Here is a 26,686-nt window from a genome sequence, read left to right as displayed (position 1 = left end):
TAATATTGTTAAAGTGTCCGTGTTACCCAAAGCAGTCTATAGATTCAGTGGAATTCCTATCCATTTCTGAATTCCAGTGGCATTTTTCAGAATTAGAAGAATCCTAAAAATTTATGGGACTACAAAAGATACCAAATAGAGCAATCTTGAGAAAGAAAAACAGAGCTGAAGGCATCACGCTCCCCGATTTCAGACTATATCACAAAACTGTATGAATCAATACAGGGTATTGACATAAAAACAGACATATAGATCATTGGAACAGAATAGAGAGCCCAGAAATAAACCCATGTATCTATGGTCAATTACTTGTGACAAAAGAAGAATAAACGAAGAAAGGATAGTCTCTTCAATAAATGGTGCTCGAAAAACTGGACAGCCCCATGCAAAGGATTGAAACTGGACCACAAGCTTACACCATACAGAAAAATCAACTCAAAATGGATTAAAGACTAATATAAGACCTGAAATCCTAAAACTACTGGAAGAAAACAGTAAGTTCTTTGACATGGGTGTTGGCAGTAAGTTTTTTGGAACTGACTCCATAGGCCTCGGCAGCAAAAGTGAAAATAAACAAATGAAACTACATCAAACTTTTGAAAGCTTCCGCACAGTAAAGGAGACCATCGCCACACCAAGAAGGCAAGGTATGGAATAGAGAAGATATTTGGAAGTCATGTGTTCGGTAAGGGTTTAATATCTAGAATGTAATGAATTCCTACAACTCAGTAGCAAAAAACCCCACTCTGATTAACAAATGGGCAGAGAATCTGAATAGACGTTTTTTCAAAGACGTACAGATGGTCAACAGGCACCTGAAAAGGTGCTCAATATCACTAATCATCAGGGAAATTTAAAAACCACAGTGAGATTATTCACACCTGTCAAAATGGCCGTTGTCAAAGGACAGGAAATGCCAAATGTTGGCGAGGATGCGGAGAAAAAGGAACCCTTGTGCGCTGTTGGTGCAAATGCAAACTGGGGCATCCGCTGTGGAACACAGTGTGGAGGTTCCTCAAAACATTAAAAATAGAACTACCACGCGATCCAGTAATTCCACTGCTGGATATTTATTCAAAGAAAATGAAAGCACGGATTTGAAAAGATGTCTGCACACTCCTGTTCATTGCAGCATTATTTACAAGAGCCAAGACATGGAAGCAACCTCAGGGTCCATGGATGGATGAACGGGTAAAGAGGAAGTGAGATACAGACACGTGCACATCTGTGTGCACACGCTGCGATACTACTTAGCCATTAAAAAGAATGAAATCTTTTGTGACAACATGAGCGGAACTTGAGAGTATTATGCTAAGTGCAATAAATCAGAAAATCAAATACCATGTGATTTCACTTCCAGTGCAATCTAAAAAACCAATGAACAAACAAAAACACATAAATACAGAGAACAGTTTGGGGGGGGGGTTGGTAAAGGTGATCAAGAGGTACAGACTTCCAGTATAAAATAAAGACTCATGGGAAGGTAATGTATGGCGAGTGCCTGTAGTTAATACTGTATTGCATGTTTGAAAGTTGCTGATAGTAGATCTTAAAAGTTGTCTTTACCAGAAGAAAAACTTTCATAACTATGTATGGTGACAAATATTAACTAGATTTTTGTGGTGATCATTTCAGGATATATACAGATACGAAATCAGTGTTGTACACCTGAAACTAATACAATGTTATGTCAATTATACTTGAAGGAAAAATAACCACCTAAGATTTGCAATTTAATAATTTGTACTGTCATCAAAAAAAGTAATTGAATTTGGCGTTGCTGAAATTTTTGAATACACAGCAGTGCAGAATCTCACGACTCTGAGTACGCTGTGGTACTACTACCTCGATTCGTTCAGGGCGCTAGCATTTTTATTCACCACTGCTTTTAGACCACCAGTGCAGACGTCACTGCCATGAACGGGGCAGTTGAGGTCTTCTTACAACAGTGAAAATAGGTCATGATTCCCCTGAAATGGTTTCAGGAATCCCCACAGGCCTCTCTGAACCACACTTCTAGAAAAACTGACCCAGATATATATCCAGAATAATAGGTGTATTGAATTTGGATTGGTGGGAGAGGAGAGGAGAAGGTACAGGCAGTGAGATCATCAAATCCAGACCATTAGGCTGTGTGTTTTCTCGCAGATTCTGAAAGAGAGTAATAAGGAAGGAGGAGGATATGCTGATTTTCACAGAAGAGAGTGGGCATCTGGGGGTTTATCCCACTCCAACTGTCATCTCCCTTGTTACAATTGGAATTATGTCTGCTTAGCCTTAATGGTCACATATTCCACAGAATTCTATACAAAGATGTGAATAGTCTAAATCTTATCCTAAAGGAAAACTGCTAGCTTACTGTGAGTGCCCAGACAACCATTCTCAGACTGATTATATGTTTTATTGTATTTGCATATTTTGTAGAAACTGGGATATATAAGAGGGGATAAAAGCTAGTAAGGTGTTCATTCTAGCAGAAGGGAACATGGCTTCCAGTTCAGAGGTTTTTCTCATGGCCTATCTCAGACTATTTGTTGTGATCCCTTTTGTTTTCTGTAAAGATTTCGATATTAATGGTTAATGGCATAAACGACTGCTCATTGCCTTCAGTTAAGGTATCTGTTCACCTTGACCTAATGTAGTATGTGTTTTCCTACATCAAATCATACATGAAATGCATTAAGAGAATTTGTTATTTACTGTTTTGGGGGGGGCAGGGGGAGGGTTGTTTTTTGTTTTTAAGCAAACAGTTGGCCGTTAACTATTAGTGAAAACGTAATAGTGTACCTATAAAAGCAAGATACTATTTCGTCTGGCTGCCTGGAAGGTTTTCATCTCAAAGCCTCTTTTCAGCCTTCACCTTTGGCCTCATTCTTATCTTTCATCAACTACAAAACACTTAACCTTTCCTGTTTGACTGTTCTACTGGACCCCCTGTCTAAAACTAAACTCTCTCTTTAATACAGATTTTTGTAGTGAAAGGGCCTTTCATGTCCATCACCAGCCTGCTGTCTCATAGCTGTAGTTAATCATCACTAGTTACAAGACTCCTTTCCTTGAGATTGCCTTTCAACTTTTTCCAGTCTCCTTTCACTTAACCCATTTCACCTCATCTCCCTGGCCTCCCCTACTCTCTCTTCCATGTACTGTTCAGGCCCCTCTCTACAGCATCCGGTGAACTTGTTCATTCTTGTGTGTTACTCTTTCCAAACTGGGTTCTTGCTTTTACCCTGGAGGCAACACGGTGGGGGTGGAAAGAACTTGGGCTGGTGTCAGACACATCTCAACCACCTACTATACATGATCGTAGGTAATGTAACTTCTGATCCTTAGTGTCTTCACCGTGAATAGCAAAGTAGTATTAATTTTTAGGGTTGTATTGTCTTTTCGCTATATATTTTTAATCTGTTAATCAAATCTCCCCAATTAAGCTACTTTAGGTAAGGAACTGTGTGTAAATAACATTAATAACAATGGTTAGTAACTAATACTCATTAATAAGTTAAGGGCCAGGCATTGTACTAAGTGTGTTAAATATTTTACCTTTTTTAAATTTTCATCATAGCCCTCTAGGGGAAGTACTATTATTTTTTCCAATTTAAAGTTCAGAAGAGTAACTTGTCTAGTTATACTGCTCATTAGTGGCAAAGAGGAGATTGACATCCATCTTTCTGACTCCAGATCCTACACCATTACCACCATCATGACTTAAACTGTGCTGGGCACATAATATCTCAACAAATACTGTTTGATCCTGAGTGGTTACATAACAAGATTGTTTAATCTAGAGGCTAGTAGTTTTTATGTCTGAGTATCATTGCTAGAAAAGCCCATCAAATAGCAGGAGACCTAAGGATTTGGGCTTAATCCTTGTGTTAACTGATTTCTCCAACATCATGTGTTTCATACAGTTTAAAGCTGATGGAACAAGATGCTTGCAACCTTGAAGAGGAAGAAATGTTCAAAAAGCAAAACTTGTTACTGAATTAACAAACTCTGTAAAGGTAAGGCATTTTCTTAATTTTAGTCACTTTTTATAGCAGGTAGATAAGTAGATAGATTTTTTAAAATATCTTGCTAAGATTTTACTATCAATAATTTTAACTTTGACATTTTTCATTATAGGTCAATAAATTGGCTCAAAGTACTCATTGAGCTAAGTTATATTCCAAATGATTCAATTAAACACACAGAAAAACATCTAAAAATTCTCTTGTAAGAAATAGTTATAAAAAGAACTATTTGAAATATCAGTCGCATTAGAAAAATGTTTTTTTCATGGTTTATGAATTTTTAAAAACTATTTTTTTTTCTTGGTTGTAAAACAAATTAAACTTTTAGGGGTTTCTGTTCCTAGATCTGTACTTCTTTGCATATACAAAAAGTTGATTTAATTCTTCAAAATACTACAGTGATCTCTGAGCAGAACAAGTTAGAATCCGATTACATGGCTGCTTCATCACAGCTCCGTGTCTCAGAGGTACAGTCTTTGCTTTTATCTTTTTATGATGAGGTTCCAGCCTCAGACCAGTTTGAAAACCTGTATTGTCACTTGGAATATGCATTTTGTTACATGCTCTCTTGAGGAACCATTCTTTGAAACACTGTACTGTGCATTTTATGTTATGTGATTGCGGGAGGTGTGGCAGTAATTAGAGTACCTCACGTAGTCATGTGACAGGCCGAGTCCCCCACCTGTTCTCCTAACCCGTATGAATCAGAGCGACGCTGTCAGCAGGTAGCAGCTGGTAGCGTGTACTGCACTCTGTACGTCCCGTAAACTGCCGGTGAGTTACCGTCATCACCGAGCGTGGCCTTAGTGTACAGTTGTGGTGATTTAATCTTCTGTTAATATCGATCTATGAAATGGTAAGTGTTAAAATAGCGTGCAGGGGGTGAAATGTGATGCACTAAAGTTAACGAAAATCCCAAAGAAGAACTGCTAGTGACAGCGGCATAGTTTTTGAGTCTTCCATATCCTTTCCCAAAAATAGAAGAGCAACTAGGATAACAGCCACAAACCCATGGACAACATATACAACAAAGCCAAGTTTCTAAGTACCCTTGCTGGTGTCCTGCAGCATACTCCCCCATACCCGCCCAGCGTTAGCAGCAGACCGTTCAGGGTAAGGGCACAGTCCCCAACAAGCCTGCCTTTCAGTCTCTAGCCCCTCTCCCTGGAAGGCTCAAGAATAAGAATAACCCTATGACTCAGTGCCCCAACCCTCTCATCACACGATTTGTCTTTCTGGCATTGTCTATCCCCCTCTTGAGTCATCTCCTAAGCTTGAACGCAGGGGCAGGCTCATGAGTAACCTATCACTCAGAAAATTCCTAGGGTTATAGAGTCTCCTTCCCAAAAACCAGGGACAAAGGCCTAATTCTTTATTACACAACATGTGTGAACTCCGGAATATCAGTGGGTAAGATTAAGTCAGCAGCAGCAGCATGACTAGCGTGTTGTCACTATGTGGTAAACGGGGAAAGCTCAGAGAACCCAGAAATGAGGTCACCAACAGGTTCTCCTCTCTAAACAAAGGAGGCCCCACTAGGTGTGGAAAGCTCAGCAGATCAGTTTGAGAACAGCTGGAAGTGGGAGGTGCTATAGGCTCTAGAAAGGTCGGATGGTGCAGTGGTGGTCCAAGCCCTGGGAACTCTCAAACCAAACTGAGCTACTTTGCAGAAGCACGCTGCTTATGAGAACTAGAACCACGCGGTAGACTAAAGAGACTGGAAAACTGGCCTTACATGGTTATAAGGCTGACAGTGTAGCTGACACAGCACTAAAAATGGGAGAAGATAGACAACTGAAGTACAATAGAATATACTTCCTGATTGTCCCATAGGTATTATCAGGAAGAGTGGGTGCTTTGGGTCACAGAAATAAGGGAGATTTTCAATATTGTTTGTAGTGGGAAACCACAGACAGTATTCCAAAAGATATAAAGGACATAGGACATTATATAAGGTATTTGTGCAAACTTCCCTAAATACCAAAAGATATGCAAAGAAAAGGAGAGGAAGATAAAACACATCATACCACTGAAGATTAGGTATTTTATTTATATACATGTATGCCACAAAAATAAGTATGACATAAAACAGCAGAACTAAGGCCAAACATCAATCTTGTCATTAAGTATAAAAGGATGTAACTCATCTTCTTAAAAAAGGGATTATTTCCAGGTTCCAATATGGTGCAGAATGTGAGAGATAGGTCTATAAGAAAGAGATTGAGCAAGGTTTAAATAAGAGGACGAAGAGCCCAGGGGGTTTTCTTCAATCACAGAGACCCAGATATCAAAAGTATCTATGTTTATGAAATTATAATGACACTTAAAAAAATAGTCATATTGGTCACCTTTGAAGGATCCTGGAGAACAAGCTCATTTTGAAAAATGGCAAAGAATCTAGCATTTATTCAGAATTTCCTATGTGATATATTACTTAGGATTAGTAAGAGAAGTTCCTCTTTACAGAAGCATTTCAGATCATCAGTATGAGGGAATTACGGTAAGAGTGTCCCTACTTTGCAGCCGCCAGTGAATCAGCGGATCACGTTAGCTGTGCCGTCATAGAAACATAGCCAGACATTCATATGTAGACCCACGAAAAGACAGAACGTGAAATTATTTTGTGAACAAGTTTCAGTCTGGCTAAGCCCCTGGCACAGGGTGTGTCGACATCAGCACTGCCATCATCTTACACTGGAGAGCTCTTAGCGCGGGGGCTGTCCTGTGCATTGGAGAACGTCTAAGCGCAGCATCTCTGGCCTGTACGCGCTAGATGCCAGCAGCATACCCCTCCCCACTCTAGTTGTGACGACATTGCCACATGTGCCCTGGGGGACAAAAGTGCTCCCATGTCAGAACCACTGCTCTAAAACTACCAGTTTCAAGTCTTCAGAATACCCTATTTTATAATTAGATCTCAATTTAGATGAAAAATTGTCATCAGAAATATTTGATCCTGTTTTGAAAAACTTAAAAAAGTAAATTCACGTACCCAAGTTGTTCTCACTAAACATTTTCTAATAGCTGGAGTATTGGTTTTTAATTTTAAATTAATTTAAACTAAACTAAAAATTCAGTTTCTCGGTCCTACTAGCCACATTTTAAGTGCTTAATGGCCACGTAAGACTTGTGCCTACTTTAGTGCAGTACCTAAGAAAAGGAGAAAGGGGAGAGAGAACCTTTAAGTTAAAAAGAACTTAAAAATATATTAGCCAAATATAATGTATGGACATAATTTAGATCCCAGTTTGGACAAAGCAATTGTAAAAAAAAAAATTTCCTAAGAAGTGGAAGTTTGAATACTGACTCGATATTTAATAATATTAGCATTTATTGTCAATATCTTTAGGTTTGAGAATGTGGTTATGGATTTTTCTGAGTCAGAAATACATTGTTATAATATTTATGAAGGAAATAGAATGTCTGGAATTTCTTCAAAATCCTCCAGGGAAGAAGGGAGTCTAGATAGAGTATACAGGACACTATCCTGGTCATGAGTTTAGGTTTGTTGAAGCGGGGTGACAGGTACATGAAGGCTTACTATATATACTGTTCTCTCGCCTTTCATGTGTGTTTGCAATTTTCCATAATAAAACATAAAAAGCTTCTGTTCTCAGCCATGATGAAATAATAGGGGCCATATGTGCCCTCTAAAAGATGGGACAAATAAATGAAACAGTGTTTTTCAGACTTTAGATAACAGGCGGCACAGGACAGTGATTTTTGAGGGTAGGGAAAACAGTGCAGGGTGGTCCCTGTGATGGCCGTAGCTTACGGCCAGGAGAGTTTCCAGCCACAATGTAGGGAAGAGGAAGCCAGTAGGAAACAGAGCATAGCACTGCGGATCTCACAAACGGTAAAAGGGCATTAGGGGAATGGTGAACAACTTTCTGGCAGTAAATTTGACAATTTAGAAGAAATGAGCAACCTCTTGAAAAGCCCCGAAAGTCCCTGAAGGAAGAACTAATTAGAATAGCCCTTTATTTACTAAAGAAATTAAATTTGTATTTAAAAACCTTCCCACAAGGAAAACCAGCCGAGACTTCACTGGTGAATTCCAAGCACAAAAAGGAAGAATTACTAGCAGTTCTACCTAGGGTCTTCAAAAGGTGAAGAGGGTCTGGGAATACTTCTTGACACATTGTATGAGGCTAGCATTCTCCAATATCAAAACCAGACCAAACTACAGACCAGTATCTTTCATGAACCATAAATGCAAAAATTCTTTTAAAAAGTTAGCAAATGAAGGGTGCCTGGGTGGTGCAGTTGGTTAAGCATCTGCCTTCAGTTCAGGTCATGATCCCAGGACCCTGGGATCAAGCCCCACGTCGATTTATTTTTTTATTTTTTATAATAATTTTTTATTACGTTATGTCACCATACAGTATATCCTTAGTTTTTGATGTAGTGTTCCATGATTCATTATTTGTGTATAACACCCAGTGCACCATGCAATATGTGCCCTCCTTACTACCCATCACCACCCACATCGATTTAAAGATTTAAAAATAAAAAGTTAGCAAATGAAATCCAACAGTATACAAAAGAGTAATAATACATCCGAACCAAGTGAGTTTGTCCCGGAAGTCCAAGGTTGATCTAACGTTTGAAAATTCATCTGTATAATCTATCATGTGAACAACTAGAGAAAAACCAGATGATCATCTAAGTACATACAGAGAAAATGTTTGCCAAAGTCTAGCATCCTTTTGTGATAAAGACTTTGTGTATTGAGGAATAGAAGGGAATTTTTTCCATCTGATAAAGAGCATTTACCCAAAACCATTAGCTCATATCATCCTCATTGATGAAGGAATGGCAGCTTTCCCCTAATGATTGGAAACAAGGAAAATACTCACTAATCAGTTCTGTCCCACATTGTACTGGAGGACCGAGCCAGTGCAGTAAGGAAAAAACAAAGACTTGTCTATTTCAGACAAACATAGGTCTGTGGAAAATCTTAAGGAATCAGTGCTATCAGTGCACTTAGCAAGGTTGCAGGATACAAGTTCAGTACAGACATTCAAATCAGATGTGGCTCGCATCTAGTAACAGCCAACAATTAGAAATTGAAGTTTAAAAATACTGTGTGGGGCACCTGGGTGACTCAGTTGGTTAAGCATCAGACTTGATCTCAGCTCAGGTCTCAGCTCCAGGTCTTTTTTGTTTGTTTTTTAAAGATTTTGTTTATGTATTTGAGAGAGAGAAAGAGCACGGGTGCACAAGCTGGGGGAGAAGCAGGCAGAGGGAGAAGCAGACTCCCCACTGAGCAGGGAGCCCAATGTGGGGCTCCATCCCAGGACCCCAGGATCATGACCTGAGCTAAAGGTGGACACTTAACCAACTGAGCCACCCAGGTGCCCCTTAGCTTGGGGTCTTGAGTGCAAGCCCTGCGTTGGCTCCATGCTGGTTGAGGAGCCTACTTAAAAAACTGTGTACAATAGCATCAAAAATACGATGCTTAGGGATATATTTACAAGCCCTGTGTGTGCTGAAAACTACAAAATTTTGCTAAAATGTAAATAAGACTTATGGAGGGAATGATTATGTTTATGGATCAAAGGTCAGTTCTCTCCCAAATATATAGATTCAATAAAATTCCCAGCAGGGTCTTTAGAAGTTGACAAGCTTATTCGAAAATGCAGTAGACTTAGAAGAACTTGAAAAAGAACAAGTTTGATGACTCACCTTTCCTAATTTTAAGTCTTATTATAAAGCTGTAATAATGAAGACATCATTATATTGGTATAAAAATAGACATATATGGCTCAGTGGAACAGAATAGGGAAACCAGAAATAGATTCACACATATATAGTCAGTTGTTTTTGGCACAGATAACGGAGGCAGTTCAGTGGGGAAAGAATAGTCTGACAAATAGTGCTAGAACAATTGAATAGTCATGTACAAAGAAAAATAGCCACAACCCCTACCTTGTACCATATATAAATGGGTCATAGACTTAAATGTAAGAACTAAAGCTAAAAGCTTCTTGAAGGAAAGAAAAATTCTTGGTGATCTTGGTTTTGGGAAAACTGAATGGAACACAAAAAGCACGAACTATGAGGCAAAAGGAATCAGAAGTTTTACTTCAGCAAAATTAACTTCCTTTTCAATAGATGCTGTTAAGAAAAGGCAGGCTACAAACTGGCGGGGAGCATATATCTGCAACATGTAACACCTGACAAAGCACTTGTATCACGATGAAGGGCTGTTACTGGGGACCATATCGAGCCTCACGTCTGCTTATATTAAATCCCTGCAAGCTCCTAGTTTTTGCATTTTCAAAGGAGTTTAAAAAAAAATGACATTCTGTATGGGGCCATCAACACCTGAAATACTACACCTACTGGCCCTGTGTAGAAAAAGTTTGCCGGCCCTGAAGGATACTATGAAAAGAACTCTTCTACAACCATCGATACAAAGACGACACACAGCCCAGTCAGAAAATGGGCAAAAGATTTTAACGTGGTCTTCACTAAAGGAAATATACAGACAGCAAATGAGCACATGAAAAGATACTGAACTTCAGTAGTAGGCAGTGTGAGTCCTAGGAGCTGCCGCGGCAGACCCGCTGGAGTGACAGGCTCCGTACGGAGGCGTTGGCGCGGAGTAGAGCCCTGGGACTCGCGCACACGCCCGTAGAGACTGCAAGTGCGTAGCCGCTTTGGAAAACCATCGGAGAGATTCTTAAATGCTAAAAATACACCTGCCATAGGATCCAGCCATTCCTCTCCTAGTATTTACCCAAAAGAAGGAAAAGCATATGTCCCTGAAAGACGTACAGGAATGTGTGGCAGGTTTGTCATAGTTAAAAACCGGAAACAAATGTCCAGCAGCGGTGAGATCACAAGTTACAGTATATCCTCACAACAAGTATTACTCGGTTGTGTGCTGAGATACACAGCATGATGGATCCTAATTATGCTGAGTGAAAGGAGCCACATCAAAAATACTCTGCCTCCATTTCTGTGAAATTCTACAGAAGGTAGAATGCCCCGTGAGAGAAGTCAATCAGCGGCTGCCTGGGACGGACACAGCGGGTAGATTACTGAGGGGCACAGAGCGTTGAAAGGGACAGATACATTGAGGGTGATGGTTTCGCCGTCGGATAGATTGATCAGAATCCACCAAGTTGTACACTTGACATGCAGCTTATTCACCAGTTACACGTCAAGGCTGAAAAAAACTGTTTGTCATTAGTTTCACTAAAGTCTTTCTTCCAATATTTCCTAGTATGAAATACTAAAGATATACCAGAGTAGGAGTAATAGAACCTCCACGTGCCCCTTCCCCTGACAAATGTAACACTTTGCCATATTTGCTGCAGATTTTGTAAAGCTTGTCCTGTATTTGAAGTCCCCTTGCACCTTGCTCATCCGCTCTTCTCCCTTCCCGGAGTCTGCTACACTCCGGTGGGGTCCGTACATGGTTCATGTTACACCAGACTTTTCAGAAACATTCCTGTTGCTTAATAGTGAACTGTAGTCGTATCTTTTAATGGAAACAGCCCTGATAGGTTTTAGGAAATGGAGGACCTCACAGAGGAGTGGGAACATTATTCTGAAGTCAGCCTCTTCACACTCGGCTTCTAGAAGAAGTGTACAGCTAGAAAAAATGGGAAGAAACAAGATTTTGCTAGCTGATAAGCATCTTAGAGTAGTAGGCAAGCACAAACCCGCCTCGCGAGAAGGAGCTGAAGATGAGGCTTGATATGCTAGGATTGGCTAGTTCACTTAGCCAAAGCCAGAGGCTTGGAAGATGGGAAAGTCCTTCCCTCACCCCTACCGTCCAAAACAAAGGAGAGGAAGGCAGCAGGAGTAGCCATAGTCATTCTGAACATGGTGAAGGGATCCAGCAAAAAACAAAAACAGAACAAAAAACAAAAACCAAAGGTAGTACCCAAATGGAGGGTGGGGGCAGCTGTGGGGGCTGGATATGGAGCTAGCTACCCAAGCAGCCTCATCTGTGTTTATTTCATGGGGTGTGACCGAAGTCCTCTGCGCATCATATTTTCTGTTGGTAGGTAATCGTAGAGCCCATGCTACGGTTTGTCACCCAGTGAGCCTGTGAGCCTGGCTGTTCAGTATAGGAAGCGGTATTACAGAAGTTGACCCGTTGTGCCCATACTGTATGGAGTGAGTCTAGTCACAAAATACAGTGTTGGATCCTGTGTGTGAAGTTTTATTTTTGAATTACACGTTAATGATCTTGAGAAGACTATAGGGTGGTGTCATGTTTACACAAGTATCACGAACTCATGGCGGCTTGGGGGTAAATCTCCCAACTTCAGCGCACTCTTGACATGGGGCTGCTCTTCAGCCTTTGTTCACGTGGACGTACTACGATTTCGTGTCCACAGACATAATCTCTGTGATCTGTTTCGGGAGTAGCCCAGGAATATTAATATTTGGAGCAGAGTACACTACTCTAGAGAGGAGCAGAGTTTCTTGGGAGGAGGGTTTGTTTTCAGTTTTTCAGTCACTAATTTTTTTTTTTATAAAGACGGCCACCTTACACTGTCCAAAGAAGTAACCTCTGGTTAGCTGCTTGTCCCTTTAGATTTGGTTCCTGGAAGTAGCCACTCTGTTCCCAGCCTCTTCCCCACTCACAGACACATGCAGGCGCACAGCCCTTGACAGGTTTTTCCATCCTGCTCTTACTGGATACCACCCGAACTTATTGTGCATTTCCTCAGCAGTATTTTGTACCATTCTGTTTCTCTTATACATCCCCTCTGGAAGGTTCTTTCATTTCCTGGACTGTGCACTCAGTAAGTGTTGCTGACTGACCACGGTCTCTAACCACACTTGCGGAATAAGGAAGATTGAGTGAAAGAATACGTAGAATCTGTCATTGTTCACTTTCCCTTCTACTTACTCTTCTTCTGTTTGCTGTCCTGTACCCACAGATGCTCTTAACTATTCTTGCTGTCCTATGTCATTCGAAACAAGGGGAAAACGGTGGGGTTTTTTCCTACTCGTCCCTTTGAACACATGGCAGGCTGCGCTAAGGAGCCATTACTACCACTTCCCGTTTTGTCCTTGACGCTGACCATGAAAACAAGTTCTCAAAAGAAGATGGACAAGTTTTAGTAGGGGTCGTATCCATGAGGGAACTTAAGGGATGGCTGAGCACCGTGGGGTTTGATACGTCCTCAGACTGCTGGACGGCCAAGAGGGCAGCAGGCTTCCAGGCCCATAGAAGGTCCTCCGAGAAAGACAGTGGTTGGGAGCGTCGGTTCGCTAATTGTGTCTGGAGTATCTGGAGGACCAGGTAGCGCGCGGACTGCGTGTAAGTCTGCATATGAAGGTGGATGCAGAGGGATGGACCTGTTACTTGGTTGAGGTTTTGGTTTCGTGTTTTTGTGTTTGGGGGGGGGATTTGTGTTTCTGTGTGTGTTTTGTTTTGTTTTAAGCTGGGCACTGCTTTCCTAACCCCACTCCATGTCTCTTATTTATTTTCAGTCATAGGTATTTTAATACCTATCTGCCCTGCAGGGGTATTGTGATAATTCCATTTAATATATATTAGGGTGCTTAGTACACTGCCTAGCATGAAACCAGGGTTTCCTTAAAAAGTATAGGTTTGTGTCAGAATTAATATTATAAGAATTAGAAATTGTTTAATGTGTTTATCTTCACGCTGAATTTAGAAATTCCTTGCTTTTATCTAATGTTCTCTTCTCGGGCTACCTGCTTACCTCTGTCCTGCAACACAATTTCAGGAGACTTTTGTTTATTTAAGGGAGATAGATTTGGGGAGAGAAGGGGTCATTTAACAAATAGTATTATTGCTATTACTTAATTGCTTACAATTAGAATTCGTAATCTTGTATAGTAAAAAGACCACTATCTTTTTCAATTTCAAATTTGACATTAAAATTTCAAGTTGACGTTAAAAGATTACTTTTCATATTTCTAAAATATGTATTCTGTATGATATGTACTAAATCTTATAGTTAACATTTGAATTTGAAATCCATTAAATTGGTATGAAATTTGAGCCTTATATTTGTATTACGGGAAAATTGAGGAATTAATGTTTTTATTTACAACTAGTGTTTTAGTAAAAGTTTATGCTCCTTAGAGCTCACATTCCTTTCATACAGAAAATCGTTTTCATTTGGACTCTAGTTGTTAAATAGAATATTTACTGTGTTAATTTTAGGTGCAACATGCTATTTATATTTAGTAAGAAATTATGTGAGCAATTCTGATATGTTCCACTAGAGGGCCCTCTTAGAGAAGCTTTTCCATGTTCAATGTCAATATACACCTTTCAGGACCATTGAAGTTCTCAGAATTTCCAAGAAAAGAGGATACTTATTCTTTCAGAATATGTACCCACATATTCTTTGAGTCCTTTCTGAGATGTTGGGGGGCCATAGTTGGTAAATCTGCCTCTTTCTGTCCTTAGGTCTCCCACAGATGAAAAGTTTCTGTTATCCATTAACTGTTACAGACTAGACTGTAAGCAGAATTATTAATAAAGCCTTTTTCACTAGTCTGACTTTACAACATTATGGTTAGCTCTCTTTCTGCTCCTTACCTACCCTCCCCACCCCGGGGAAGAAAAAATTCAGTAAGAATTATGGTTTGGGGGGGGGTGGCAGGCACTGTATGAAGAGTTATGTCACAAACATGTACATACAGAAAGAACCGCTTTCTCTGATAAAGATTTAATGAGACCTCTGCCACTTACCAGAAGGCAGCTGTTGAAGGAGGTTTTGTCCTCCCAAGGCCAGAGGCCCACATGTTCACCTCCGGTATTTCTTTGCCATGATGTTCTGGTGCTTTGTTTTGGCAAGGCCCCGAGGAGTCTGACAGAGTGAGAGGTTTCTCTCTGGCCCATGTTGACAGCTGCCTCGGTGTGACAGGGAGTCTGTAACATTTTCCTTTATTTGTGTCAGGTTTAGAGAACTGTAATGGCAGTGATTAGTGTCAGGCTGGCTTTGTATTTTCGGTTCAGTCCAGTATGTGTTTCTTTTTCCCTAACTTTTGTCTTGGTTGAGCTTATTTGCTAATGAAACTTTATGCATGAAAATCACCTGAGGACCTTGTTAATAATACACGTGTCCAGGTCTCTGCCCTAAGAGATCTTAATCCGTACATCTGCCATGTGGCGGGGCTTCAGGGCTGTTTTAATAGTCTTCACTGTCTCCCTCGCACACCGCTCTTTGTGTGCAGACCAAAGCTTGAGGTTTCGTGGAAAGAGCAAGCTAGACCTGTTCTCTTAAGAACCTGTTCACTTGGTATTTTCATAACCTTGAGCAAGTTTTTTAATATCTCTGAGCCATGTGTAAAAAAGATAATACATTTCCCTAAGATTATAGTGAGGATTAGATTAATTAACATACAAGATAGTGGTTATAACAAGCCTGGCCCGCAGAAGGCATTCCACAATGTCCTCCTCCCTACACATGAAACTTATCATCTGGCTCTTGCCTACCTTATGACTCTGACTTTGTACAATCTCACCTCTCCTCCAGCTATGGCAGATTTCTTGTTCCCTAAGTAAGCCTCGAAGGAGGCTTCCCTGCCTTGACATTTGTAATCAGCTATCGTGGGAATGGGCTCTGCTACTTCCTTTTTTTTCTTTTTTTCTTTTTCAAGATTTTATTTATTTGTCAGAGAGAGAGAAAGAGCACAAGCAGGGAGATTAGCAGGCAGAGGGAGAAGCAGGCTCCTGCTGAGCAAGGAGCCTGATATGGGGCTCGATCCCAGGACCCTGGGATCATGACCTGAGCCAAAGGCAGACACTTAACCAACTGAGCCACCGAGGCATCCCTACTTGCTCTTTTCCTGTCAGCTTCTGTGACCCCTCTGGCCTGCCTTCCTGTACCCGCCACCCCCTGCCCTCACCCCCTCATGCTGTCTTTGCTTTCCTCTGTCCAGCCCTCTCTGAGGGGCATGGTGCGATAATGAAAAGAGCATGAGTTCTAGAAGCAGGCATGGATGTGAATCCTGACAGCCTGCGACTAAGTGTGTGAGCTTGGACGAGGTGCTTTAATTCTTTTTTTAATGTGCAAAAGGGGGAATAATATCATTGTACGGTATTGTGAGAAATAAGGGAATCATGTGTGAAGCACACAGCACATAAGCTTTCAATAAATAGTAGAGCTGTTTCTTTAATGATAATAATTTTGTGTGTCTTTCTCCTTTTTCACCTTTCTGTGTTCAGTGCATAATAAAATACTGACATTTAATGGATTCTCAGTAATTATCTGGTGAAGGAATGAATGGGTCCATGAATAAATGATAACTATACATGAAAGGCACTTGGACAACTACCAACCACTATTTAAAGGTTCTCTTTGCATTCAAGTGCTGAGTTTTCAGATAGGAAGTCTACGTACTGTGTATTTCAAATTATATTAGAGTATAATTATATATAGCTAAGTTAAACTGTGTCAGAAGAAAGCAGATTTAAATTTCAGAGCTCAAGGGGCGCCTGGGTGGCTCAGTCGGTTAAGCATCTGCCTTCGGCTCAGGTCATGATCCCAGGGTCCTGGGATCGAGCCCTGTTTAAGCCTCCCTGCTCATGGGGAGTCTGCTTCTGCCTCTCCCTCTGTGTGTGTGCGCTCTCTCTCTCAAAGAAATAAATAAATCTTAAATAAATTTCAGAGGTCTTAAGCATTAATGTAATATGATATGCTGATATATTTTAAAGTTTAAGTTTAAATTTAATCTTATATCTGTCATGGTTTTTGAGGTACGGCTTGTAGATGATTTGCTTCTTGAAATTCAATTGTTAATATACAGGCTTACCTCATTCTATTGCTCTTTACTTTCCTACACTTGAGATATGGTATAATATTTCATTATTATATCTGTTCTGGTGACCTGTGATCAGTGAGTGGTTTTGGTGAAAGCTCACATGGTGGTGGGTAGCATTTTTTAGCAATAAAGTATTTTTTAAGTATGTACGTTGTTTTTGTTTTTAACATAATGCCGTTGCACACTTACTAGACTACAGTATAGTAAACGTAACTCTTATACACACTAGGAAACTAAAACATTCATCTGACTTTATTGTGATGGTCACTTTATTGAGATGCTCTGGGACTCAGTCCACATGTCCCCAAAGTACACCTGTAATGTGGTTGTTTAATCAGTCCTCTGACATAACAGTAACCTACAAATTGTCTAAAATTCTTTTTCTTGCAACAGCAACATTTCATCGAGCTGGATGAAAGTCGACAGAGATTACTGCAGAAATGCAAGGAGCTGATGAAGAGAGCTAGGCAAGTATGTAACCTGGGTGCAGAGCAGACAGTTCCTCAAGAATACCAGACAGTAAGTATAACAAGTGTAATAAGGCTGCGAGGTCCCACGCCGCGCACGTGCTTTGTCAGCTTCGAGTGTGTTAGGCGTTGTAATGGGCCGTCAGAAACATAATGTGCTGTGAGAAATATGGGATCCCCTCCATTTTTAAACTGAGTATGTATGTAAAGTAATTGTGCTTAGTGGATTTTCTTTACTATATTCAAACTTGGGCATCCATCAGTCTTGGCTTAGTCCTAAAGTTATTAATTAAAGCTCGGACAGCCCCTTAACAGTTATCAGTTCTAGAACATTCATTCTTCCAATAAAAGGGTTTTTTCTCCAAGCTACTTTAAGAGGTAGGGTCAGGAGATGGGGTGTAGTTTTTGTTTGGAAACCTAGCATCGGTAATTGAATAACAAATGGTAAATGGAAGTGATATTTGGAAAAAGGTAAAATGAAAATGCTTTTCTGGAAATTAGGGTATTTATTTAGGGGTCAGTGAAACCTGAATCTTTAGGCCTAACATCTGTTGGTAAGAAAAGGAGAAAAGAGGCTTTCCTCCTTTCCTTTGTATATTCTGTGCTGACATATTCTTCAGTTAGTAAAAGGAGATGCTGCCCCGTGACCCTGAGTGTTACCTGACAAGTAGGGATCACACCTTGCCTAACATACCAACTCTCCGAATGATGTCAAAATAAAACAAGGAAATAGAAAACGGATTTTTAGATAAAGTATTTTATCTTAATGTCAATAGATAATGAAATGTCTATTTCCCTATTTCAATAGTTAATGTCTAATCTCTTTCTGTAGCTAATGATATGTCAGACAAGAAAGTTTGGATTATAATTTTCGAATCCTCAAAGATTTTACTCTTTTGTATCCGACCCTGACACCCTAGAGAGTGGTTCTATTTAGGTACATAGTAGGGATTTAGTAAGAACATATATAAGATAAACTGAGTGGCTGTTGTTTCTAAAAATATATTAGAACTTTTCCAGAATACATGGAATTATCATAAAATAAGTAGATATTAGTACAATATCTGTACTATGTTTTTCTTTCAGAAAGTAGTAGGATTCTACCCTTGATAAGTTGTATTGTTTTTGAAAGAAACAAAATTAGATAATTCATATATTACGAATGTTACTGATCAGTCAGGCATTGAACAAGACCTATTTCTCTACTGAAGTTTATATTCTAGTCTGGAGGGTGGGGCAGATAAATGAATTAAAAAGCAAAGAGACCATGTCGGCTATCAAGAGGTGCTCAGAAGAAAAATAAAACAAGGTAAGAGGATAGTGTCAGGGAAGCCTCCTTTGAGAAGATACTATTCTAGAGGATTCCTGAATGGAGAGAAGCAATCGGTCAAGTGAGAGTTTGAGGGAAGTTTTCCAGGCAGAGCAAACGGCTCCATACAAAGCTCCCCGGGCGCGAGCGCACGGGGCATGCTTCACATGAAGGAAGGCATCTCAGTCCGGCTCAAACAGGATCATTCGGGCACGAAGGACGGTGGAAGTCAGAGCATGGAGGGTCTCACGGAAGGAGTTTGGGTTGTAGGTGGAGACGGAACCCACTGGAGGAGTGTCGGGAGGAGCGATGGCACTGACTGGAACATGTGGAAGAACAGACTACCCGGTGGAGAATCCGGTAGGGACACGAGTGAAAGCAAGGAGACTGTTGAGAAGATGACGGCTTTGGACCAGGCGAGAGAGAAGAGGGGCGTGGGTCGGGGTGGGGAGCACTGGAGAGGGAAGTTTGCCAGTAGGAGGATCTTTTCAGGACAGTCAGCAGGACTGGCTAACGGATTGGAGGTGAAGGGTGAGAGAGAGAACCAACCCCTGCTTCTGCCATTGACTGAGACAAGATCGAAGGAGCAACAGATGTGCTCAAAGTGGTGGGAAGGGTGGTTGACATGAGGCTTTGTCTTTGACCGTCTGCCACTGAAGATGCCTATTCGGGCGTCTGGCGAAGACGCCGAGCACGTGTGCAGCCTCGGGTGCGAGCGCAGCGGACGAGTCACAGCAACAGCGGACGCCTAGTATCGGAAAGCCTGTAGAAGTTGAACTGCTTTCTGAGCAGATTAAAGACGCAAGATCAAACTATGAGATTTATGTCATATTCAGGATCTTTTTCAGAGTTTCAGGATTGGTTCTGTACTTCATACTGTATGAGCTTTGCCAGCAAGTCAATGTACCGCTTTCCTCCCAGATAAGAAATGTCTGTTCTGACTTGTCTCTGTGACCTGGACTCAGAAGCTAGTACAGCTGAGCCTCGAACAACACGGGTTTGAACTGCATGGGCCATTTGTATGTGAATTTTTTTTTTCAACAAATAGAGTACTATACATTTATTTTTCTTATGTTTTCCTTAATAACATTTCCTTTTCTCTAGCTTACTGCAAAAGTACAGTATATAAAATATGTAACCAACAAAACATGGGTCACCTCACGCTGATGTTATCGAGAAGACTTGCAGTCAGCAGGAGGCTATGGGGAGCTATGTTTTGGGGAAGTCAAAAGTTATACATGTATTTTTGACTACACCGTGGGGGTCAGTCCCCCTCACCCTGTATTGTTTGAGGGTCAGCTGTGCTACAGAGAAGTTCTACTGTCAAAGTAATTGGATTCTTAAGATGCTTTTGTCGTTCTTCAGACGTACAGTATAAAGTTCTAACTTCTTGCTCTCTTTCAATGCCCCACATATTCTGGACCCATTCTACCAATTCAGCAAGTACCCACCATTCCAAATGGACACAACTCCTCACCCCCCATGGTATGCAGCGCTTTCTTTTTTCCAAGCTCCTCTTTCCCCTCTGCCTTGCTCTTCCCTGGCTCCTGGCTTGAAGGCCCAGAGACTTCTGGGAAAGTGAGGCCTCTCACGTCTCTTAACTCTGTAGCTCCTCTAGCATGAGCTGGGGTCCCCTCTGTAAACCCCGTAGCCGTAGGTCGAACTACTTACTTTAATACTCAACACCAATACTCCGCTTGAAGGTGTTCTCCAGTGTTACTAAGTGTAAGCTTTTTGAAGACAGAAAATCCTGTTTAATTCCTTTGATTCCTTGTATGCTAGCATGCTATTGAACACATAGTAGATACTTAGCAGAATATTTAACTGCTCAAATTAAACCGCTTTTGCTGAACTGTTTGTAATAACAGACCATTTTTTTCTTCTTTAGGCTTTCCAGGATCTTCCAAACACATTGGATGAGATTGATGCTTTATTAACTGAAGAAAGATCAAGAGCTTCTTGCTTCACAGGACTGAATCCCACAGTACGCTGCTTTCCCTGTTGCCTCCCTCAAGCCCCGCCGCCCCCTCCCCACACGCAGCGTGCACGCGCGCTCACTTCCCTCCAGTACTCGCCTCCCACTCTGTACTAGAGCTCTTGGTAATAATAAGCTAGACAGCAGGAACAATGTGCTTTAAATGCCAGATTCTGAATCTATTAGAATTTTAAATAGACTCTTCCTAAGGAACACACTGTTCTGTGCCTTTCCTTTATAAAAAGAATCGTTGGGCTAACCTGAAATACTGCAGTGTCTGTTTTTTCAAGGATAAAAAACATGTTCAGTAGAAGAACATAAATTAATTGCATACAAACAATGCAACACAATTGGCATTTTCTGTTCGTGTTTTAATTGACACAAAATTGCCCATAATGTTATCCTTCGGTAGATTTGTCTTAAATAATTTTTTCCCTGCCAGGTCGTTGAAGAATACACAAAAAGAGAAGAAGAAATAGAGCAATTAACTGAGGAACTAAAGATAAAGAAAGTTGAACTGGATAAATACAAGGAGAACATTTCACAGGTAATTATTTACCCTTTAACTTGTCTTTCTGTCACGTGCCTGTCGTTGATGGGGTGGGAACGGAGACTAATGCGAACTGAAATGACGTGCTTCTAAGAACGAATGCGCTGTCTGTTCTCCTGACTAGACTGATACTGAAACTGAAGTTGTTTTATGGACAGTTTTCTATCAATGTGGTAATACTTCTTTTAAATTGTGCTTTTATATTGAATTGCTTTGCAGGTGAAAGAAAGGTGGCTTAATCCTTTAAAAGAGCTCGTAGAAAAAATTAATGAAAAATTCAGCAATTTTTTCAGCTCCATGCAGTGTGCTGGTGAAGTTGATCTGCATACAGAAAATGAGGTAATACTGCATTTGGAATGTTCCCTGACAAGTCCTTTTCATTAGATGCTAAAAGTATTTGTCAATTATTTGTTTATTCTGTAGTTATACCTGTGAAAATTTGGCTTACTAAAAAATTGTTCAGAGGAAGGAAAACATCTATTGGAGTCCCTCAGGGTCACTTTTTTTTTTTTGGTGGCATTTGAGACAAGTCACTAATGCCTTACTAAAACTCTTGATAACCAGATAGGTAATGGTTATTCAGCTGTGAGTGATTTGCTTTAGAAATCTTCCACTGTCCACGTTAGAAGAGTCCTAAAGAGATTGGCCAACGTGACTGAAATATAGTATCAGTGTTTCCCTTTTTTAATCAAGATTTTGAGAGTACACTGGAATGAAAATATTTGGTAATGTGTTACTAATTCCTTGGCTGTAAGTTAATGCAGTGCAAATGGTAGGGAAAATCATTTCCATTCGGAAATGTGTACAGTGGTAAAACCTGGGATTTGCTGTGAAGTCACTGAAAGAGGAGAGGGTAGAGTTAGAGATGAAACGGGATTGGTCCTGTGTTGATCACAGTTGAGGCGGTTGGTAATATACTGAGCTTATCTTAGTGTTCTGATTTTGTGTATGTTGAAAAATTTCCCTAGTAAGTGTTTTTCTTAGCACAGAAATGAAGACAACAAAAGATCCTTTTCCTTCACAGCTCAGCATCTTTGTATTTTAGTTTGTATGCGATCTGCACGTGTGTTACGTGCATAGATAAAAAGCAAGGTAGTGCTTTAGGAACCGTGCCTGTGACTCCTTCGCCTGCTTGATGGGAGACGTAAGGGAGCCAGCATTTGTTACTGCACTTTCCAGTTCTGGTAAGATGGTAGCTTCTGCCACCCTGGAGTCATCTACAGTCTTTGGGCTTGTTCCAGGAAAGGGACAGAACGCAGTAACAAATATAATTGATAATATTCTGCCCCCGTGCCAGCACTGCGCCAGAGCACTTGCAAGAGTGTGATCTCGTGCCATCCTCTCAATTATTCTATAAAGCAGGACTTTAATCAACTCTTTCTTACAATTAAACTCAAACAATAAAGATAGATAACATATCAAAGAACTAGTTGCTATTTAGATAAAACTGTTACCACTAAATTTAGTTTTTTACTCTTCTAATTGATTTATTCAGTCTATTTTCAAGTAGAAGTATGAAATTGCTGCAGAAACTGGAACCCGTCAACAACTTTTGACTGTTTTGCAGGAAGACTATGATAAGTACGGAATTCGAATTCGAGTCAAGTTCCGCAGCAGTACGCAGCTGCACGAGCTGACGCCGCACCATCAGAGCGGAGGGGAGAGAAGCGTTTCCACCATGTTGTACTTGATGGCGCTGCAGGAGCTTAATCGGTGTCCCTTTAGAGTCGTTGATGAAATCAATCAGGTGTGGTGCTTACTCTTTTACTTGGGCTTTATCGTAGCTTATAATAGATATAAAGGTATTCACGTTGACTGTCATTGTTTAGGGAATGGACCCGATCAATGAACGGAGAGTGTTTGAAATGGTTGTGAATACTGCTTGTAAAGAAAATACCTCTCAGTACTTCTTTATTACACCAAAGGTAGGTAATAAGTCCTCTGAAAGTGCTCATGTACTCAGAAGCGCCCTGTGGCCTCCTCACGGAGTAGAGTACGGCCTGTTACATAAACGCCAGCAGAAACACTCCCAAAAAAGGAACTAAAAAGATTACAGTAATAGTTATATCAAGGGGACAAGTTCCAGTGACATACTTCATCTGGAACCTTATTATTGGAAGAAGAAATGTAAGAGGCATAGAATTATGTTCTAGAACCAAGATTTCCTCCCTGCGTCTGGCACTTACTCTTCATCTAGAGAAGTTCCTCTTTTAGCACTTTTTAAAGAGTGAGGAGAATAAGAACGCTAGAAGTCTGGCACTCCTCATTTGTCTGGGGCTGCGCTGCCCTTCTCTCACCCAAGAGCACGGCCCGGGCGCAGGGGAAATCTTAAGTAGTCCTGACCTCTCCTCTCCTCTCCGGTGAACTTGGATAAAAACAGAATTATCCTTACAGAGAATTTTCCGCTCTAGAGCCAGAACCATTAGCGTAGGAAATTTTCTTTTGTTACATCTTCCGCTGTGGCTAATTTGTAAGACCAATATCCGCAAAGATGTGCTTATTATCGGATTTTCTTTTTAAACTAAGTAGTCATGAAAAATTTCCCTGGAGCACCCATCTTAAATGCGCATTTTTATTGACTAGTATAGTCTGTCTTCTTTGTCCAGCAGATACTCTCTGGAAGAGCCAGATGCTAGTACTGTATTGTCTACCAGACACCCTGGCCTATAAACCCACCCTTGTGGCCCACACTTTTCAGGCTACCAGTCTTTCACGGACCCTTCGAGTTGCTTGTGAAGTATTTGTGGATAAATGAGTTAAAGTATGGATCCTAGGAAAATTCTGAAGGACATACTTCCAGGGTCAGCCTAGGAAATTGTAGGATCTTATTTGGCCTGGGAATGCTGACCAGGCGTCAGGCGTACCGGTTCAAGGAAGGATCACTGTCTGACGGGGTCTGTATATTGAATTGCGAACTTCGTAAGTGTTTCATTAATACTAGAAATAACATTTGACTTGACATGGGTGAGGTTGGCAAATTGTGCTTCTAAATGTGTGGCATTATAGGAACATTTGTTTTTACACTTACAGCTCCTGCAAAATCTTCCTTATTCTGAAAAAATGACGGTACTGTTTGTCTACAACGGTCCCCACATGCTGGAACCTAACAGATGGAATTTAAAGGCTTTCCAAAGGCGGCGGCGCCGTATCACGTTCACGCAACCTTCTCAATAAAAGTAAAGGGCGAGAACCTTGGAGTTTTTTTGGTTAAATCCTGTTTATAAGTATGGCTCACCTGAATAAAAGGAGATTCATTAAGACTGAGATGGGTCATTTTTGGAAACCTACTGTTAAATACAAATGGGTTGATGAATGGACACCATAGTAACTTCTGTGGAACCTCATCTGATAGTAGAAATTAAGTCTTCGGTTTCTGTTGAACTTAAGCGCTTGGCCCTCTGACCCTGAGTCATTGGGTTCCCGTGGTGAAAGGTATTTACTGGTTCACATCACAGGTACAGGGGAAGGGGTTACCCATCACAGGAAGTCCCGAGCTTTAATTCCAGAGGAACTTAAATTACTTTCAGAGTTTTAAGAGGACTCTACAGCTCAAGTCATAGTTTCCTCCCAGTGTTATATTTAATTTTTAAAAAAACTGATATGGAAATGTCTAGACTAATGTATAATAATAATTTATGACAAATCTATTCATTTCTTCCTATTAAAAAGGATTACCTTATCTCCACTAGGAAATGGAATTTTATGGGCCTTTAAAAAATTTTTATGAAACTTGACACTATAATTGTATTGGTATCTCTAGGGAAAAACATACTGGGCTTCAAAAATGGTAGGGGACGTCTCCGAAATGCCACGAGGTGGCCACTAGATGACGCAGCATGCCAACCAAAAGATTGACGGGAAAAAAAAAAATCAAGTGATAAGGGTTTTTAAAGAATAACCCTGTAAAGTGTGTGTGTGGGGTTTTGTTTTGTTTTTAATTTAAAGTCAATTGTATTTTACATCTTCACTTTCTAAAAGCATTTTTATAATTATTTTTAGTAAGATTTTTTCTTAAGATTTCATATACTGGTTTCTACAATTTATATTTGAAATTTCTCAGTGTTATGTCAAGAGTGAGGGAAGCATTGATTTAAAACATAATGTTTCTAGAACCTAAGCTTTTAGGTCCTTCCTTACGGTGTTGATCCTACCCTCATTGTCTTAAAAAATCTAGTTTAAACTGTTTGAGCAGGAAAGAAGTAGATGAGAGAATCATTTGTTTATCTCTGAGTTACACTAATTAACAGTGCCAAAACCAATTCTCTTCTTTTAAAAAATAAAGCTTGTGAGATAGTGGACTAATCCAAGAACATGTCTCTGTTCCAGTAATGACAAAATTTTTTTTTTTTTTTACTCGGTAGCCTGAATAAATTGAAGAATTGCATTCAATTTGGGTTTTGTAGATTCATGAATAGCCATGGAAATTTATATTCTTATTAGGTCTAGAAATAATGAACCATAAGTCTATATCCTCTCACTTGGACATTTTCTCTTTAAAAGATATTTTTTCCTGGAAAAAAATTTTAAAAGAGCCTTCTCCTCTTAGCCTAATTGCATGTATTATGAAAATATTTTAAAATAACATTTTTACTCATGTAACAACTCACATAAACATTGAAAAACTTGGTAACCTATTAGTAAGTGGATGTTGTTACCAAATGTTTCTGTTGTTTAATACTTTGTTTTCCACCAAAATATCTTTACTAATATGTGCTTGCTGTCATTTGCTTATTGTCTGAGTTAGTGCTGGATATCTTATTTCTGCAAAATGATTATCAGTGTGAAAAAGGAGCTTGAAGATGAGGCGTGTTTGGGGGGGGGAGTCAAGTACATTTCACTTTACATGTGGCAGTAATTACTCTATACCTTGTTTGTAAGCATTTTCTATTTCTCTACTGGACAAATAGTTTTACATTGGATTTTGAGCTGTAAAGGAAAAATTATGTATCATTAACATATTAATAAGAATATATGTCTAACATATTCTCAGCCACTTAAAACTTCATATATTTTCTGCAGAAGTTGACTTCTAATTACATACAAATTGTAAAAACGCCAAGTTAAAGTCTGATTTGATGAATAAAATATTTAAAACCTGAAGGTGACAGGTATTTTTAATGAGAAAATCTTCATTGATTTGCCAAAGGAGAGAGTCTCTATTCACAGATTTTTAGTGTTCAAAGTAAAAGATTTTTTTGCTGCTTTCTGATTGTCTTTTGGACATGTGCTTATTTTCTTTGGAGTATGAATCTTTAGTATATGAAAAATGTAATTTTGTCCTGCTATAGTGTGTATCTGCGTGTGTGTGTATAACTGGGGGGAAAATCTCTGTGGGAAATGCTACTTTGTTGGTAATAAATGCGTATTTTCATATTCTTTTGGTGTATGTCATTTTAATAAGGCTGAAAGTGTAAAAAGAGTTCTCATTTAAGAGTCATTTTGCGGGCGCCTGGGTGGCACAGCGGGTAAGCATCTGCCTTCGGCTCAGGGCGTGATCCCGGCGTTATGGGATCGAGCCCCACATCAGGCTCCTCCGCTAGGAGCCTGCTTCTCCCTCTCCCACTCCCCCTGCTTGTGTTCCCTCTCTCGCTGGCT

General features: G+C 40.1%; 1 protein-coding gene across 1 annotated transcript in view; it reads left to right on the top strand.

Moving 5' to 3' along the window:
* SMC5 (structural maintenance of chromosomes 5) overlaps positions 1-26,467 on the top strand; it is an 88,477-nt gene extending 62,010 nt beyond the window's left edge. The window contains 11 exon segments of the mRNA XM_040620252.1: positions 3,912-3,952; positions 3,955-4,004; positions 4,358-4,480; positions 17,184-17,309; positions 20,007-20,051; positions 20,455-20,550; positions 20,984-21,088; positions 21,311-21,430; positions 22,659-22,838; positions 22,921-23,016; positions 24,122-26,467. Of these exon segments, the coding sequence (XP_040476186.1) occupies positions 3,912-3,952; positions 3,955-4,004; positions 4,358-4,480; positions 17,184-17,309; positions 20,007-20,051; positions 20,455-20,550; positions 20,984-21,088; positions 21,311-21,430; positions 22,659-22,838; positions 22,921-23,016; positions 24,122-24,265 (1,126 nt within the window). The 3' untranslated portion in view covers positions 24,266-26,467.
* The last annotated feature ends 219 nt before the right edge of the window (positions 26,468-26,686 follow it).

Source organism: Ursus maritimus, unplaced genomic scaffold, assembly GCF_017311325.1.
Source record: "Ursus maritimus isolate PB19 unplaced genomic scaffold, ASM1731132v1 scaffold_34, whole genome shotgun sequence".
NCBI lineage: Eukaryota > Metazoa > Chordata > Mammalia > Carnivora > Ursidae > Ursus > Ursus maritimus.
The sequence above is the reverse complement of the archived record's forward strand: the minus strand, read 5'-3'. Positions and strand labels throughout refer to the sequence as shown.